Source organism: Jaculus jaculus, chromosome 13 (genome assembly GCF_020740685.1).
Source record: "Jaculus jaculus isolate mJacJac1 chromosome 13, mJacJac1.mat.Y.cur, whole genome shotgun sequence".
NCBI classification, from domain to species: Eukaryota; Metazoa; Chordata; class Mammalia; order Rodentia; family Dipodidae; genus Jaculus; species Jaculus jaculus.
Genome location: NC_059114.1, coordinates 44,227,860 through 44,246,729, shown reverse-complemented (window position 1 = coordinate 44,246,729; position 18,870 = coordinate 44,227,860). Strand labels below are relative to the sequence as shown.

General features: G+C 43.0%; 1 protein-coding gene across 8 annotated transcripts in view; it reads left to right on the top strand.

Moving 5' to 3' along the window:
• The window catches only part of LOC101593421 (protocadherin gamma-C5), a 233,811-nt gene that overhangs the window by 55,090 nt on the left and 159,851 nt on the right, over positions 1–18,870 (top strand). Inside the window, exon 1 of one of the 8 annotated variants that reach the window (XM_045132573.1) lies at positions 5,356–7,925. The exons of 6 other annotated variants lie outside the window; for them this stretch is intronic. In XM_045132573.1, coding sequence (XP_044988508.1) covers positions 5,502–7,925 — 2,424 coding nt within the window. In that variant the 5' untranslated portion in view covers positions 5,356–5,501. Of the gene's footprint in view, positions 1–5,355; positions 7,926–14,498; positions 17,253–18,870 lie in introns of those variants that run through there. One more of the 8 variants, XM_045132570.1, reaches the window with a different exon arrangement.

Genomic DNA, 18,870 nt, shown 5'->3' with positions numbered 1-18,870 from the left:
AAATGTAGAAATTGGTATGTTTGTTGGTGAGCATAGATGGGGCTTGAGTGATGATCCGGTGGTTAAAGGAGCATACCTGCAAAGCTTGCTGGCTCAGGTTTGATTCCCCTATGCCCATGTAATGCTACATGCACAGAGTGGTGCATGCATCTGGAGTTCTGTTCTGTTTGGTTTTTTGCTTGTTTGTTTGTTTGGTTTGGTTTGGTTTGGTTTGGTCTCCAAGGTAGGGTCTCACCTTAGCTCAGGCTGACCTGGAATTCTCAGGGTGGCATCAAACTCTCAGGGATCCTCCTACCTCTGCCTCTCAAGTGCTGGGATCAAAGGCATCACCACATCCAACATGTAGAGTTCATTTACACTGGTAAAGGCCTTGGTGCTCCCATTCCCCCCTTGCTCTCTCTGTCTCTCTCACACACACAAGCTTTCTCTTTTTGCAAATAAATAGAATATTTTAAAATGAAACGCTTACTTAGACGGGGGACTGGAAAGTGGTCTCAGTAGGTAAGAGTGTTTGTGATGCAAGCATGAGAACTTGAGTTAATGCCTTAGCACCCATAGGACATTGCCACGCATGCCTGTAATCTCCATGCTAATTGGAGGTGGAGACAGAGAGAGTGATAGAAGAGTATACCTCTTGGAAACAAGGGGCTTGGCAGAGCAGTTTCAAATGGCTTTTCTCTTTTGCTATCTTGATTCTCTCATATCAGGTTTACTGTGTTATTCCTAAAGAAATAATCCAAAGCTTGCTGGTGGGAAATCTTGCCAAGGATCAGAGGCTGGGCATATGAGAGTTGCCTACTCAGAAATTGTGGGTTGGTGCAGATAGGACAAAATCTTTACTATGGTCATTAAAAATGGGAATGTACTTGTGATAACCACATGGAAGAAAGCAGATTGTGGCTATATATTGACTTGAAATCTAGATTTTGAAATGTTTTCTGAAAAGCCTTTAAACTTTTATCATATAATGGATGATCAGAGATATCAACTACAAACCACCAATCTTTAGCAAAAATATCAGTGAGCTGGAAATCAGCAGACAGGAGCCACCTTCATCCTGGCATCTGCACAAGATTCTGGTGAAGATGCCTATCCGTGCACCAGTACTACCTCAGCCCAGATCTGCATGTCTCTTTGACTCAAAAAGGGAATCAATATGGCAGTAGTTGCTCAGAACTGATATTGAAAGTGTCCCAAGAAAGGATCCTGCCATACATAGTCCTCATGGCTGTGGATGAGGGTGAGCCATCCAGAAGCTGCACCACTCAGATCATCATAATCATTGCCAATGTAAATAATACCCCTCAATGTTCACCCTGGGCTTACATAAGGTGAGTGTTTCTGAAAACCTGTCTTCAGCACCTCCAGTGATGGCCACAGACACAGATGAAGCCATCAATGCAAAGATCATACTCCTTCATTGATCTTGGTAAAGCCAGAAACAACTGTTCAAACTGACCATAAAAAAGAGTAACTCAAGCCAGGCGTGGTGGTGCATGCCTTTAATCCCAGCACTCAGGAGGCAGAGGTAGGAGGATTGCCATGAGTTCGAGGCCACCCTGAGACTCCATAGTGAATTCCAGGTCAGCCTGAGCTAGAGTGGGACCCACCTCGAAAAACCAAAAGAAATAAAAATAAAAATACAAAAAGAGTAACTCACCACAGGTGAAGGATTGAACTTTGAAGAGATGAAGAAAAGGATTCATAAGGGAGCTAAGCAAAAGATGATGGAAGTCACACTGCACATTGTAAAGTACAAATACATATCTTGGGGTGAAAACAACAATGTCCCAGAGATTACGTTGCCATCTGAATCCTGACATACACGATAAGGTACTCATCTTGGAATGCTATTGCTTGAAATACATGATCTGGTTGTAGATTCTGGTTCAAATGAGGAAACCCTGTGCCAAATAAAATGAAATTTCAGGACTAGAAATAGAGTTCAATGGATAAAGCATGAGGACCAAAGTTCAGACCCCTGGAACCCTTGTAAAAGCTGGATGCATCAGCACTCCTACAGCAAGATGGAAGGCAGAGATAAGGGAATCCCTGATGCTCACAGGCCAACTAACCTGTCACACACAGCAATGAACAATGGAAGATGCTGCCTTAAACAAGGTGGAAGGTGAGGACCAACACCCAAAGTTGTGCTCTGACCTCCACAGCTATGGTATGTGTGCACCTATACTCACATACATGAACTCACATACAAAAGACTTAGAAAAAGGGCTGGAGAGATGGCTTAGTGGTTAAGGGCTTGCCTGTGAAGCCTAAGGGCCCCGGTTTGAGGCTCGGTTCCCCAGGTCCCACGTTAGCCAGATGCACAAGGGGGCGCACGCACCTGGAGTTCGTTTGCAGTGGCCGGAGGCCCTGGCACACCCATTCTCTCTCTCTCCCTCTATCTGTCTTTCTCTCTGTGTCTATCGCTCTCAAATAAATAAATAAAAAATGGACAAAAATATTTTTTTAAAAAGACTTAGAAAATAAAATTTCCTGTTTAAAATAGCTCAAGATATAAAGCACATAGGTAGGTTAGTAACAAATGTAGCCATGAACAGGGACCAGATCTCACACTATTGTCATTATCACAACCACTGAAAAAGGCAATCTACCCTCTCTTCCAACAAACTTCACCCTGTACTTCACTGGTATCAATGGCAACAATCCACCAGGCCTCCTACATGGTCCACATAGCTAAGAACAACCTTCCTGGAGCCTCCATTAATGATGTTAGCCCTCCAGATCTGAAACTTTGGCCATTATATCCTACTCCATTATATCCTACTCCATTTTGGTCAGTAGCATAGAGTCAAGGTCATTTCCCTACATGTCCATGATTTCACAGAATGAGGTGGTGTTCACACTTCGTATCTTCAACCATGAGCAGCTATGCTCCTCCCAGCTGATACTGAAGACCTGAGATCAGGGCTTACTGGCACTCAGCATCAGCATGAGCATGTGCATGCTGGTGGGTGACCTCAGTGACAGCTCACCATGAGTGCTGTACCATGCTGGGGTCCAGTGTCTCAATACTTGTGGACATTGTATCATGTACCACAAAGCCTTTTCATCAAAGTGGTAGTGGTAGACATGGGGTCTGGACACAGTGCCTGGTGCAGCAGCCAGAGATCCTAGTCTTCTCAGCCTAGGACTGCGCTCAAGTGAGGGTTGCACTGCCTTGGACAACAGGCACACAGAACCATGACTTCTGGTCACAGAGAAAGATGGAGCTTAGCCACGGCCACACTTTACCTAAACTTTCAATTAGCTTGAAAGAGGTGTTTCTGGACTTTGTGATCATCCAGTGTCCTCTGACATCCAGGCCAACCTGTAGCTTTACTTGATGGTGGCCTTGGCATTGATCTCAATGCTCTTTCTTCTTGCTATGATTCTATTTCCTTGATTCTCTGACCTATGCAGCCCCACCATTGTTTTGAGCTTGGTCTCGTTTCCAAGTCTGTTTAAGAGGTTCTCTCCAGGGCTGGAGAGATGGCTTAGCAGTTAAGTGCTTGCCTGTGAAGCCTAAGGACCCCGGTTCGAGGTTTGAATCCCCAAGACCCACATTAGTCAGATGCAAAAGGGGCGCACGTGTCTGGAGTTCGTTTGCAGTGGCTGGAGGCCCTGCCGCGTCCATTCTCTCTCTCCCTATCTGCTTCTTTCTCTCTCTGTAGCTCTTAAATAAATAAATGAAAACCACCAATTTTTTTTTTAAAAAAAAAAGAGGTTCTTTCCAACTACAGTGAAGGGACCTTACTTTTTTCCTACAATGTATGTATTGCCTCACATCCTTCAGACACTGAGTTTAAATTTCTCAGGACAAAGCTCAAAAATGTTCCACCACATGACTGCTACCTGATCAAGCATCTAGCTTGAAAATAGCAGTAGTGACAGTACAAACATGACTTCTAATTCAGCTAACTTGAAAACAGTAAGTTTCCTTAAATCTTTCATTCATAACAATAGTTAGGCTTCAATTCATCAATTTGGAGAAGAAATATATGCCCGATTTCATAGTGCTATTCTTTGGGCATAGAAAACGGAATAGGAAAAATTTTTGTAAGCTTATCTGTGTTGCAATTGCTCTTCCATTGAAAGTCTCTTTGTGATGATCTTGAAATTTCTATTAATCTTAAAGCAACATAAAGCATTTTAAATATATAGTCATCACATTGTCATTAAGAGATATTTTTATACTTTAAATATTTTATTTTATTCATTAATTTTTTGACAGAGAAAGAGGGGGAGAGAGAGAGAGAGAATATGAATGGGCATGCCAGGGCCTTCAGCCTCCACAAAGGAACTCCAGACACATGTGCCGCCTTGTGCATCTGGCTAATGTGGGTCCTGGGGAATCGAACCTGGGTCCTTTGGCTTTGCAGGCAAATACCTTAACTGTTAAGCCATGCCTCCAGCCCTCATTAAGAGATATTATTACCTACTTTCTTTGTGCTGCTCAAGATTGAACCCAAGACCATGGGCATGCTACACAAACACTGTATGACTCAGTTATATCCTTCTTTGCAAAAAAAAAAAAAAAAGTATTAGTTCTTGAATTAAACACAATTGTACACAATTAAGTGATCCACGTACTTTCAGTACAATATCAAATATATATGCACAATACAATAATAATATTAAAATCTGTTTATGTAGCCAATATATTTTTCACTTCCTCTGCATTTTTTAAGTATACACAAATGTAATCTCAAAGAAATACGCAGATGAGCAATAAGACAAGGGCACTCAATGTTCTTCCCTGGAAAAACACTCGTGGGGTGTGCACATCTGCACACACACGCGCATACATGCATCACATATCACACAACTACATATACCACACCCCACACAGAAATGGATGCACAAATGTAGCCCATGTCAAAGCAGTTGCTTATATGTTAATAAAAACACAGTCATATCCTAAACTAACACTTCTTGTAGTAAGTGCTGTCGTGGATTAGTTCAAGCTGTTTGTATTGTCAGTGTCCTTATTGAAGACTGGCAAATGCAAGTGTTGGTGGGGTGTGATAATTCAAGATTTACAGAGAAGTGTAGAATCCCTTCTGTCCTCCAAGATTCGAAGAGATGTTTCCACGAAAATAAGTGGAAAATTCCAAGGAAAATTTAAAATTACTTGAAACAAATATTTTGAATCTTCTAAATGTTTCACGCTTTTGGGAGGAGACGTTAAAAAAAAAAAGAAGAAGAAGAATGTCATCTCTGCAAATTTAACAGAAAATCCTTTGAATCTGTTTCACAGAACAAGTGCAGTATTAAGTTAGGTCTCTAAGTGTCGCTGTTCCCTAACCCGGGCAAGAAAATCCCTGGGAACGAATTATATCCTCCTGCCACTAAACAGATCAGCTACCAGTGTTATGCAGAAATTCTGAGCCGAGATGGTTCGCAAGTGGTGTCTGTTCATGTGAAGACCTCGTCCTCTAACGCGGAGGACCACGAGCTGGTGCGGACCCGCGCTTCCCATCAGCCACCCCAGGCAAGTCATGGCGGCTCCGCGGCGCAGAGCGCCCGGCCAGCTGCTGCTGCTGCTCCTCGCTCTCCTACCGAGGATGTGGGGGGCTGAGGCTGGGCACATCCGCTACTCGATTCCTGAGGAGCTAGAGAAAGGTTCCTTTGTGGGCAACATCGCCAAGGACCTAAGGCTCCAACCCGGGGAGCTGGCGGAGCGCGGAGTCCGCATCGTCTCCAGAGGTAGGTCGCAGCTCTTCTCCCTGAGCCCGCGGAGCGGCGGCCTGGTGACCGCGGGCAGGATCGACCGCGAGGAGCTCTGCGCCCAGAGCGCGCGGTGTCTCGTGACTTTCAACATCCTCGTGGAGGATAAGCTGAGTCTTTATCCCGTGGAAGTGGAAATAGTGGACATTAATGACAACGCACCACGATTCCTAAAGGAAGACTGGGAAGTGAAAATTCTCGAAAATGCAGCTCCATCATCTCGTTTTCTACTAATGGGGGTCAATGACCCTGACGTGGGAATGAACTCTCTTCAGAGCTTCAAGCTCAGCAGTAATAGCCACTTCTCAGTGGATGTGCAAAGCCAAGCCCATGGGCTCAAGTACCCAGAACTGGTATTGGAGCACACCCTGGACAGGGAGGAAGAAGCCGTTCACAACCTGGTCCTTACCGCAATGGATGGTGGTGACCCTGTCCGCACAGGCGTGGCACGCATTCTGGTAACTGTCCTAGATGTGAATGACAACGCTCCAGCGTTTACTCAGACTGTCTACCGTGTGAGTGTTCCTGAAAATCTGCCAGTGGGCACACCAGTGTTATCAGTAAATGCCACAGACCAGGATGAAGGGGTCCACGCAGAAATAACATATTCTTTTGTGAAGATCACAGAAAAAATCTCACAGATTTTCTGTTTGGATGTTTTAACTGGTGAAATTTCAACTTCTGCAACTCTTGACTATGAGGATTCGAACTTCTATGAGCTGGATGTTGAAGCCCGGGATCAGTCAGGTCTTCAAGACAGAGCAAAAGTCTTCATAACCGTCCTGGATGTGAATGATAATGTACCAGAAGTGGTGGTGACATCGGGGAGCAGAACAATTGCTGAAAACGCACCCCCAGGAACGGTGATTGCTCTTTTTCAAGTGTATGATAAAGACTCTGAACTGAATGGCTTGGTAACATGCTCCATTTCAGGAAGTCTCCCATTTGAATTGGAAGAATCCGTGGACAATTATTATCGAATAGTAACAAATACAGTTCTAGACCGAGAAAAGGTATCATTCTACAACATCACTGTGGTAGCCACAGACAAAGGAGCACCATCTCTGTCTACAGAAAAGATCATCTCTTTAAATGTGGCAGACATTAATGACAATCCACCTATTTTCTCCCGCCCATCCTACTCTGTGTATGTCCCTGAGAACAACCCCAGAGGCATCTCCATTTTCTCCGTGAGTGCACTTGACCCTGACAGTCAGGAGAATGCCCAAGTAGTCTACTCGCTGGCAGAGGACACCATCCAGGGGGCACCTCTGTCTTCATATGTCTCCATCAACTCCAACACTGGTGTCTTGTATGCGCTGCGTTCTTTCGATTATGAGCAGTTTCGAGACCTGCAGCTACTAGTGACAGCCAGGGACAGTGGGAATCCTCCACTCAGCAGCAACGTGTCACTTAGCCTGTTTGTGCTGGACCAGAATGACAATACTCCTGAGATCTTGTACCCCACTCTACCAACTGATGGTTCCACTGGTGTGGAGCTGACGCCTCGCTCTGCAGAGCCTGGATACCTGGTGACCAAGGTGGTGGCTGTTGACAAAGATTCAGGACAAAACGCCTGGCTGTCCTACCGCCTACTCAAGGCCAGTGAGCCAGGGCTTTTCTCAGTGGGACTACACACAGGTGAGGTGCGCACAGCGAGAGCCCTGCTTGACAGAGATGCACTCAAGCAGAGCCTTGTAGTGGCTGTGCAGGACCATGGCCAGCCTCCTCTCTCAGCCACTGTCACACTCACCGTGGCTGTGGCCAATAGCATCCCTGACATCCTGGCTGACTTGAGCAGACTTGATCCTCCACACAATGATGATGCCTCGGGCCTTACCCTCTACCTGGTCGTGGCAGTGGCTGCTGTTTCTTGCATCTTCTTCACCTTTGTTATTGCACTGCTGGTGTTCAGGCTGTGGCGCTGGCATAAGTCAAGATTGCTGAAGCCTGCCAGGGGAGGATTGTCAAGTGTGCCACCCTCACACTTCATGGGCATTGATGGGGTACAAGCTTTCCTGCAGACCTACTCCCATGAGGTCTCTCTCACAGCAGACTCCAGGAAGAGCCACTTGATCTTTCCCCAGCCCAACTATGCCCACACACTAATCAGCCAGGAAGGATGTGAGAAAAATGGGCCTCTATTGATACAGGAAGATTCAAGTGGTTGTAAAGAGGAAGACTCCTTTGTTCAGGTAAAGTTACTGCTTTTACTTTTGAAAACAAGACAGGAAAACGTTAAGATTTCTCTGACCAGTGTCTTTTGCAGTGAATCATATGTTATAGTTTGCATATGAAGTATACCCCCAGAGATTCATGTATTGAAGGCTTGGTATCTGATGCCAGTAGTGATCAGAGGTGGGGTATTGGGAAATGATTTGGGTTGTGTAGGCCCTGTCATCAACAGATTAAATCAATGATGGGTTCATAAATGAACGGACTATTGGGAGGTGATGGAAGCAGTGGAAGGTGGGGCTTGATTGAAGGAAGTTGGTTGCTAGGGGAGGCATGCCCTTGAAAGTTGTGAGTGTTCCTGGGCCTGTGCTTTCTCTGTGTCAAGGCTGCCATGAGGTTAGCAGCTTTTCTCTGCCACATGCTGCCTTCCTGTCATGATATTTAGCTTCATCAGTCTAAAAGCAAAGGAACTCATTTGCAGTGCACTGAAAACTCTGAAACTATAAGTCAAAAACAACCTTTCTTCTTTTCTTTTGTGTGTTGTGTGCATGCATATGTGTGTGTGTATGTTCCCATGTGTGAGAATTTGGGGGCCCACGCACATATGCATACCTGTGTGTGGAAATAGTTTAGCATTGGATTCCTCCCTTAGTTCTTCTCTACCTTATTTATTGAGACACAGTCTCTTGTTTGAACTTGAATGAAGATGACTTTATTCCTGCATCTTCTCAATTTTCCCTTTTCCTTTTTAAAAATATTTGTTTATTTAAGAGAGAGCGAGAGCCAGTCATGGTGGCACATGCCATTAATCCCAACACTTAGGAGGCAGAAGTAGGAGAATCACTGTGAGTTCAAGGCCACCCTGAGACTACATACTGACTTCCAGATCAGCTTGGACTTGAGTGAGACTCTACCCTGAAAAACAAAACAAAATAAGAAGATAGAGAATGAGGGCTTCCTGCCACTACAAATGAACTTCAGATGCATGTGCCACTTTGTGCATCTGGCTTTCCATGTGTGCTAGGAAATCAAACCCAGACTGACAAGCTTTGCAAGCAAGTGTTTTTAACCACTGAGCCATCTCTCCAGCCCTAATTTGTTCTTTCCCCTTCTGGTTGGTAAGATATGGCTTTCAGTTCCAGGACCTCTTCTTGGTCATCATTTGGTTTTAGCCTGGTGATAACCACCTTGCTAGGGTGAATGCCTACATGGAGAGTTAGCCCATTAATCTTTTCCTACTGTCCCTATTCAGTGTAGATGACACATTTCTTCCTGTAAACCTGGACTGTTTTGTTAATCTGCTATCCTTTATGGTGTCACTATACAACCTGGACATCATCCTCTTGGCTGGTCATAGATCAAACATTGTACTTCTCTCATGGCTCCTTAGAAACAGAGGAAAACATAATCTTCCTCCAAATGTGTAAAGGTGCATTGAAATGTATTTTATAATTCTTGAACTGGACAGAGATCACAAACAGAATGAATTTCATTTCTGCCTCTGCTGCTCCAGTAGTGGCAACAAATGGCATTTTTATTCTTATGACTTAAATTTTTACAATAATAATCATTGATAAGAGCTGGAGAGATGGCTTAGCAGTTAAGGTGCTTGCCTGTGAAGCCTAAGGAACCAGGCTCAATGCCCCAGAACCCACATAAACCAGATGCACAAGGTGGCGCATGCATCTGGAGTTCATTTGCAGTGGCTAGAGGCCCTGGCATGCCCACTCTCTCTTTCTTCCTCTCTCTCTCTGTCTCTGTCTAATCAATAAAATAAAATGAAATAGTAATAAAATAATAAAATATAAATTTCAAAAAAGGAATCATTGATGGCTATAGAAGGTAATAACTAATTTTAATATGTAAACAACTGAATAATATTGCTAGAACCATCTGTCATTCATTTGAGCAAGCCAAAAGGATAAACTAGCCGGGCATGGTAGTGAATGTCTTTAATCCCAGCACTCAGGAGGCAGAGGTAGGAGGACTGCTGTGAGTTTGAGGCCACCCTGAGACTACATAGGGAGTTCCAGGTCAGCCTGGGCCAGAGTGAGACCCTACCTTGAAAAAACAGAAACAAAAACAAAAAAGACAAAAGCATCAAAAAAGAAAAACAAAACAAGTGTCAAGTAAAAACTAAAATTTAATATTTTTTGTTTTTTTTTTTTAATCTGTCCTTATCTGTATCAAAAAAGCCTGGGAAAATGAAATGAAAACCACTTTATGGCCAGGTGTGGTGGTGCACACTTTTAATTCCAGCACTCTGGAGGCTGGGGTAAGAGGATCATTGTAAATTCAAGGCCACCCTGAGAGTACATAGTGAATTCCAGGTCAGCCTGGGCTACAGTGAGACACTACCTCAAAAAACCAAAATACTACTAATAATAGTAATAAATAAAAACCACTTTATGAAATATTTTTTGAAGTATAAAGCAGTATAGTAACCAAGTGTTTGGACATCATCACTGTTATAATTTCTAAATTGTTAAATAAATGTAACCACCTGGTATTTTGTGCCTTGTTGAATTATGTATACATACTGTGTACTTCATATTATTTAATAATTAATATGAATTTTTATGTAAAATCACTTATACAAAATAATCACTAAAATGCAGAATAGGAGATTATAGAATGAAGGATTAATATGGTTCAAGAAAAATTTTAAGGAATTTAGCATTTTTAGTCCAGATAAAATATTGCTTTTATCATATGGGAATGCTATATGTAACATATAGGAACTATAAATTTAAATATTTGTAGATGAGTATCTTATCATTGTGGGTAATTTTTAGTTTTATTCATTATGGTCAAAAGATGCGGGCTGGAGAGATGGCTTAGCGGCTAAGGTGCTTGCCTGCATAGCCTAAGGACTCATGTTCAATTCTCCAGGTCCCATGTAAGCCAGATACACAGTGACACAAGCGAGCAAGGTCCCACATGTGCACAAGGGGTACACAGGTCTGGAGTTCAAGTGCAGGGGCTGGAGGCCCCCAGAACACCAATTCTCATTCTCTCTCTCTCTCTTTTTCTCTATCTATCTCCCTCCCTCCCTGTCTTTCTCTCTCACATAATAAAAGACAGTCTGTTGGGCTTGCCTCAAAACAAAGATGCAAAAAAAAAGTCATGGCTTATTGAACAGAAAATAACAAAGTTTTTCATTGTCAAAGTTGTTCTAACAAGAAATGGATTGCTAGAGATGTAGGAGATGCTACTGTTGTCATTTCTCAATAGTATATTACTGATGACTAGCTAAATATGGTGGCACTCCCCTGTAATACTAGCACTGAGGAGACTGGAGCAGGAGAATAACAAATTTGAAGCCAGCCTATGAGACTCTGTCTCAAAAAAAAAAAAAAAAACAAAAAAAAGTGGCTGGGTGTGGTGGCGCACGCCTTTAATCCCAGCACTCAGGAGGCCAAGGTAGGAGGATCGCCATGAGTTCGAGGCCACTCTGAGATTACAGAGTGAATTCCAGGTCAGCCTTGGCTAGAGTGAAACCCTACCTCAACAAAAAAAAGTGAATTGGGTCTGGAGAGATGGCTTAGTGGTTGAAGTGCTTGCCTGCAAAGCCTAAGGACCCAGGTTTGACTTCCCAGAACCCACATAAGCCAGATGTACATGGTGGCGCATACATCTGGAATTCATTTGCAGTGGATAGAGGCCCTGGTGTGCCCATTCTCATTCTCTCTGCCTCTCTTTCTCTCTCTCTCTAATAAATAACAAATAAATAAGTGAATAAATAAATAAAAATTTTAAAAAGAAGTAAATTGGTGGCCCTAGAATTAATGAAGTATGAGGGACTCTATATTTTGATGAATTGTTGAACTCCATTGTAGCCAAGAATTTTTCCAGTATTGAGTTAAAGAGTTCTATGATTTGTGGAGGATTGGCCACTTAAGCACTTGAATTTGGTACACACATGTAAGAGAAACATAATTGAGAAGACATACTGATAATGTATGATAGTTTCTTTTATAATTTGATTTTTTTCAGTATTAACAAAGGTAATATTTACAGTGTGGACACTGAGACCAGTGGTAGAGCTCTTGTCAGTCATGTGCAAATCCCTAGTTTTAATCTTCAGTACTGAAAAAAGTAGAAGCCCTGAGTTCCTAAACAACAAAGAAGGAAGGAAGGAAGGAAGGAAGGAAGGAAGGAAGGAAGGAAGGAAGGAAGGAAGGAAGGAAGGAAGGAAGGAAGGAAGGAAGGAAGGAAAGAAGGAAGGAAGGAAGGGAAGGAAGGAGGAAAGAAGAAGAGAAAAAGGAAAAGAAGCAAGCAAGAGAGAGAAGATAGAAGAAAGAAGCAAGAACAGACAGAAAAAGAAGAAGAGAAGAATAGAAAATGGGAAAGAATAGAAAAAATGAACATAGAAAAGAAAACGAGACCATGTCATTCCGTAGCACACTGTGGCTTGTAACTTGCAATGTGGCCCAGACTGTCCTCAAACGTGCAATCCTCTGCCTCTGCTTCCTAAGTGTTGGGACTACAGGTGAGTGCCATTGTACCTGACTAGATGATGCTTTTAAATAAGAGTAATGCAGAGCTGGAGATATGGCTTAGCAGTTAAGGCACTTGCCTGCAAAACCTAAGGACCCAACTTTAATTTCCCAGAACCCACATAAGCCAGATGCACACAGTGGCACATGCATCTGGAGTTTGTTTTGCAGGGGCTAGAGGCCCCGGTGCTTCCATTCTCTCTCTTTCTCCCTCTCTCTCTCTCTCTCTCACTCTCTCTCTCTCTCTCTCTTTCTCTCTCGCTCTCTCTCTCCCTTCCTCCCTCCCTCCCTCCCTCTCTCTCATAAGTACATAAATAAATATAAACTGACTTACAACACAAAGTTTAACAGCTTTAAAATAAGAGTAAGACATGTTTTTCCTAAGCCACATTGTAGTAGTTACATTTCTGTAGTTATTATACAAGTATTTATTTCGTTTCCAAACACATATATTGCTAATCAAGAGCTTCCAACCATATGCTTTCAAATCAGACATTTGCTTTGACATGGATGATATAACTCTTTGATTTTTTAAGTGAGAATTTAATAAATTAACTTTTTCAAACAAATTGTGTTTTGTGTGTTAGGTGTATATAATTAAATAGCCTCACAAATATGATTTGTTTTATACATTCTGAGAGAATGAATGCTATTTTACTATATCATTACTTACAGATGGTTTAAACTACATTCTGGATAGCCATCAGTATGGCATAAGCTAAGTAACTAGGCTTTATGCATAGTGGTCTTGTTTATTTTAGTCTCACCTGAATTACCCATGAAAATTTCATTTAAGCAAGTCAAACATTTCACCACAGAAGAATCTATCACATCCTACTTTTCCAATAGTCATTTATTCACTCGAACAACTGTCAAATATCCTTTTGATCATGGAATTTGTTATTTTCTGACTAAATAAGACTCTTTAATCACCCCATCATACAAATCACCAACACTAAGTTAAAATATCAGAGAGCTTGAGCATTACTGAGCCTTGACATCGGAAAAACTAATCTACAAGTGATTTGGGGTGTTTTGTCATCTGTGTTAACCATCCACTTCTGATCAGACTTCTTTTAAAGTAGTAGTGGTCAAAGGGAAAGGAATAATCTGAGCGCACACCTATAGTATGCATACTTCTTTGTAAAATACATATGTGTTTGATACTGAATAAACAAACAAATCTTCAATTAAAGTATGTTTAATAAAGAAAGTTTTTAAAAAATCAACCAAGGGCCTAGGGAGAGAGAAAAATAGACTTTCAAGTAAAAAAGAAAAAAAAAGAGCATTGGAGTTCTTCCCATGAATTCGGTCAATAATAACATGAAGCATTTAAGACTAAGATTTTTCAATTTGATACAGTAGACTTATGTTATGGTTTGTTAAATTTGTATTTGTTGCCTAGTAAAGATCTCTACTGTTTAGTGTCATTTTTCAGAATATCTTAGAAAACTTTAATATGAAGCTCTTTACCGTGTGTGTGTCGTTAGTTCTCTACCTGAAATGACTTTTTTTCTATGTGCAATAAAGCATGATCATGTTGGTGCCCAAGAAAGTAACTTAAAAGTTGCAATTTGGAGGGCTGGAGAGATGACTTAGTGGTTAAGGCGTTTGCCTGCAAAGCCAAAGGATCCCGGTTTGATTCTCCAGGACCCACGTAAGCCAGAGGCACAAGGGGTGCAGGCATCTGGAATTCATTTGCAGTGGCTGGAGGCCCTAGCGCCCATTCATTTTCTCTCTCTCTCTCTCTCTCTCTCTCTCTCTCTCAAATAAACAAATAAATAAGATATATTAAAAATAAAATTAAAAACTGCAATGTGAATGAGATTTTTAAAAACTTATTAGGGGTCATCAGTAGGGTCTGTGAACACGTTTGCACAATTGAGTGCCTTAAAATGCATCTTTAAGGCATATCGATGATATCTGGAGAGAAGTAACTTATATAAAAGGAAATATTAAAGAAAAACAATTGTCTGGAAGATGAGTTTATTTTCAATATGGGTGCAGTTGCTTCGAAAGGACTCTGAGCGCCGCTACTCACCAACCTGGGGGAAAATGGTGCCAGGGACCCGATAGAAACTCCGAGTTTTACAGCACAGAGAAAGGGCAGATTGAGAGCAGCTCCCTTCCGATCTGCACCAGACGCAAGCGTCCATGCTGCTGGATTCTTGGAACAAAGAAAGGGCAAATTGAGACGAGTTCCCTTCCGATCTGCACCAGACGCAAGCGTCCATGCTGCTGGATTCTCGGCACAAAGAAAGGGCAGATTGAGACCAGCTCCCTTCTGATCTGCACCAGACGCAAGCGTCCATGCTGCTGGATTCTCGGCTTCTCTTGCGAGTACCAAGGGTCCGCGCAGAGACGCCTGTAGAGAAGCGCATTTCCAGACCCCCCCAAGGCCCCAGCGAGACCCGCAGGGCGACAATGGCGCCGCGGCAGAGGGGCAGAGACTGCAAAGGCTTCATCCTGCTCTCCATCCTCTTGGGGACCTGGTGGGAAGCCTGGGCCGGACAAATTTTCTACTCCGTGTCTGAAGAGACAGACAAAGGGTCTTTTGTGGGTAATATCGCTAAGGACCTGGGGCTGGAGGCTCGGGAGCTGACGGAGCGTGGAGTTCGCATCGTCTCCAAAGGTAGGACGCAGCTTTTCTCTCTCAATATGCGAAGTGGTAACTTGGTCACCGCGGGCAGGATAGACAGGGAGGAACTCTGCGCTCCGAGCGCACGTTGTCTGGTGAGCTTCAACATCTTGATGGAAGATAAAATGAATCTTTATCCCATAGAAGTGGAAATAATGGACGTTAATGACAACGCTCCTAGATTCTTGACAGAAGAAATAAACGTAAAAATAATGGAGAATGCAGCTCCTGGGATGCGGTTTCCACTAACCGAGGCAGCAGATGCAGATGTGGGTGTGAACTCACTTCAGGGATACCAGATAAGCCCCAATCGCCACTTCTCCCTGGTTGTGCAAAGTGGAGATGATGGAACTAAGTACCCGGAACTGGTGCTGGAGCAGGCTCTTGATCGCGAACAAGAGGGGATTCACCACCTGGTCCTCACAGCCTATGATGGTGGGGACCCACCTCTATCTGGCACCGCCAGCATCCACGTGACAGTGGTGGATGTGAATGATCACATACCAGTGTTTTCTCTGCCTCAGTACCAAGTGACAGTCCCTGAGAACGTGCCAGTAGGCACAAGACTTCTCACAGTAAAGGCTGTAGATTTGGATGAAGGAGTCAATGGGGAAGTGACATACTCTTTTCGGAAAATAACTCCAAAGATTCTACAGATATTCCATCTGAGCTCCCTTACAGGAGAATTATCAACTTTAAAGGGTCTGGATTATGAGGAATCCAGTTTCTACGAAATGGAAGTGCAGGCTCAGGATGGACCTGGCAGTCTGACAAAGGCAAAAGTACTGGTCACGGTTTTAGATGTGAATGACAATGCCCCAGAAGTGACTGTAACATCTGTAACCAGCTCAGTCCCTGAAGACGCAACTCCAGGGACAGTAGTTGCTCTTTTCTCCCTCCAAGACAAAGATTCGGGGAAGAATGGTGAGGTGACTTGTACTCTTCCAGAAAATCTGCCTTTTAAGTTACAGCAATCAATTGATAATTATTACAGATTGGTCACAGCACAAAACCTGGACCGGGAAAAACTCTCCGTGTACAACATCACACTGAAAGCCACAGATGGTGGAACTCCCCCATTATGCACAGAAACTTACATATCCATTCATGTGACAGACACCAACGACAACCCACCTACCTTTTCTGATTCCTCTTACTCCATCTACATCCCTGAGAACAATCCTAGAGGCGCCTCCATCTTCTCAGTGACGGCACATGACCCTGACAGTGACAAAAATGCCCAGGTCACTTATTCCTTGGCTGAGGACACCATTCATGGTATGCCAGTGTCATCTTACATCTCTGTAAATTCCGACACTGGTGTCCTGTATGCACTTGGATCCTTCGACTATGAGCAGTTTAGGAATCTACAACTAAGAGTGACGGCCTGTGACAGTGGGGAGCCACCTCTCAGCAGTAATGTGTCATTGAACCTGTTTGTACTGGACAAAAATGACAATGCGCCTGAGATCCTGTACCCTGTCCATCCAAATGATGGATCCACCGGTGTGGAGCTGGCACCTCGCTCTGCAGAACCTGGTTATCTAGTGACCAAAGTAGTGGCTGTGGACAGAGACTCAGGCCCAAATGCTTGGCTGTCCTACCGCCTGCTCAAGGCCAGCGAGCCAGGGCTCTTCTCCGTGGGGCTGCACACAGGCGAGGTGCGCACAGCACGGGCCCTGCTGGAACGAGATGCCCTCAAGCAGAGCCTGGTGGTGGCTGTGCAGGACCATGGCCAACCCCCTCTCTCAGCTACTGTCACAATCACTATAGCTGTAGCTGACAGCATTCCTGATGTCCTGGAAGATCTGGGCAGTATCGGGACTCCCAGTGACCCTGATGATTCAGACCTCACGCTCTACCTAGTGGTGGCAGTGGCCACTGTTTCTTGCATTTTCCTTGTCTTTGTCATTGGGCTGCTGGCATTCAGACTATGGCGCTGGCACAAGTCACGCCTGTTACAGGACACAGGTGGTGGGTTACAGGATGAGCCTGCCTCACACTTCGTAGGTATGGATGGAGTTCAGCCTTTCCTACAAACCTATTCCCATGAGGTTTCTCTCACTGCAGACTCTCGGAAGAGCCATATTATCTTCCCACAGCCCAATTATGTGGACACACTTATCAGCCAAGGCAGCTGTGAGAAAAGGGACTCTTTGTTAACTACCATAGGTTTTCAAGAATTTAAGGGTGAAGCCCCAAGTCTCCAGGTAAGCTCATTTCTTCCTTTATCTGTTTTTAAAGAAAAAAAAAAAAACCTATGTTTTGCATGAAATGACTCTGTTATTTTGCAAAAAGGAATTCTGAAGATAAAAAATTAAAAGAAAAACTCAAAGAGGTAAAGACAGATTCACCATTTTATTTCACTGGCAACACTTTAGCATGAGGCACAGCAGTTGTGGTATAATTTCTCTAGTTAAGCCTTACATACAAGATTAGGAATGCATACGCTAGCACACTTTGATATCGCCTACCTTTTTCTCATGTGTTTTTATAAATGACACTGAATTGTTGCATCTCAGCATACTGGAGTAACAAAGACAAAGCACACCTTGTCCACCTTTGTGGGGTTTTCCTTAGAATTTAAGTCTATGGAAGGTTCTTAAGGATCTTTCTATCTGAAGCGTTCTCTCCGTTCTGCTTCTATCTCCATGTACTTCAACTTGGTGGCCTGGAAACACATGATTACTTCCTCAGCTGTTTATACTATAATCCACTAAAGTTAGAATGTTTCTATGTTTCACAAATAAACTATCTCTGGCTTCACTAAGATCTGTATCATATACAAATATTATATCTAATGGCACAATAAAAGGTTATCGGTCAAAATGGATTAAAAATGTCAAATAAAATGAAATATTTTAGACAGGCATGGTAGTGTATACTTGCAAGCCCCCAATACTCAGGAGGCAGAAACAAGAGGATAAAGAACTCAAAGCCAACTGGGCATGGTTGCGCACACCTTTAATACCAGCACTTGGGAGGCAGAGGTAGGAGGATCGCCATGAGGTTGAAGCCACCCTGAGACTAGGTAGTGAATCCCAGGTCAGCCTGAGCTACAGTAAGACCCTACCTCGAAAAGCCAAAATAAAAAAAAAGAGAGAGAGAAAGAACTCAAAGCCAGCCTGGTATAAACAGATTATGCTGTCTCAACTTGTCACCTAAACTCTCTTTTCAAGTATTTGAGAAATAGGTGATTGCATGCCTTTACACAAAATTCCAATGTGTCCTTTTTATGCCTCATGAATGTGAAGTCACTATGGACTTTCTGACGGGGGGATTGGGAACCTGATTCTATGAAATAACGATCTCATATCTTCAAACTCCACACCACTATTCAATTTTATTGACTCTGCAGAGAAATTCATTTAGAAATTACCCAAAGTTGGTATGTAACTACTGCCATGATTTTAACATAGCATTTTAGTAAAGTCCAATACTTTTGGGACTTATCATCTATGACAGGTAGATGGCAAGATAATATTGATCCCTGGGACCCAATGTGCACTAAGTAAAAGGACTATTTTGATTGTATTTTGGGTGGTATAATACATATAAGAAATTGTTCAATTACATATTTCACTCATTCTGTAGTGTTCCAATTTGTAATCACTTAAGACAATGACAATATTGCTGACACTTTATGAGGAAGGGGTCTGATGATAATCAAAAGAACATTCCATGATTAAAATTTATTGCAGTTTTAGCCTGGAGAGATTGCTCAGTGGTTAAAGATGCTATTTTACAAAGTCCGAAGGCCTAGATTCTATTCTTCAGTACAGCTAAAGCCATATGCCCAAAGCAGTGCATGTGTCTGGAGTTCATTTG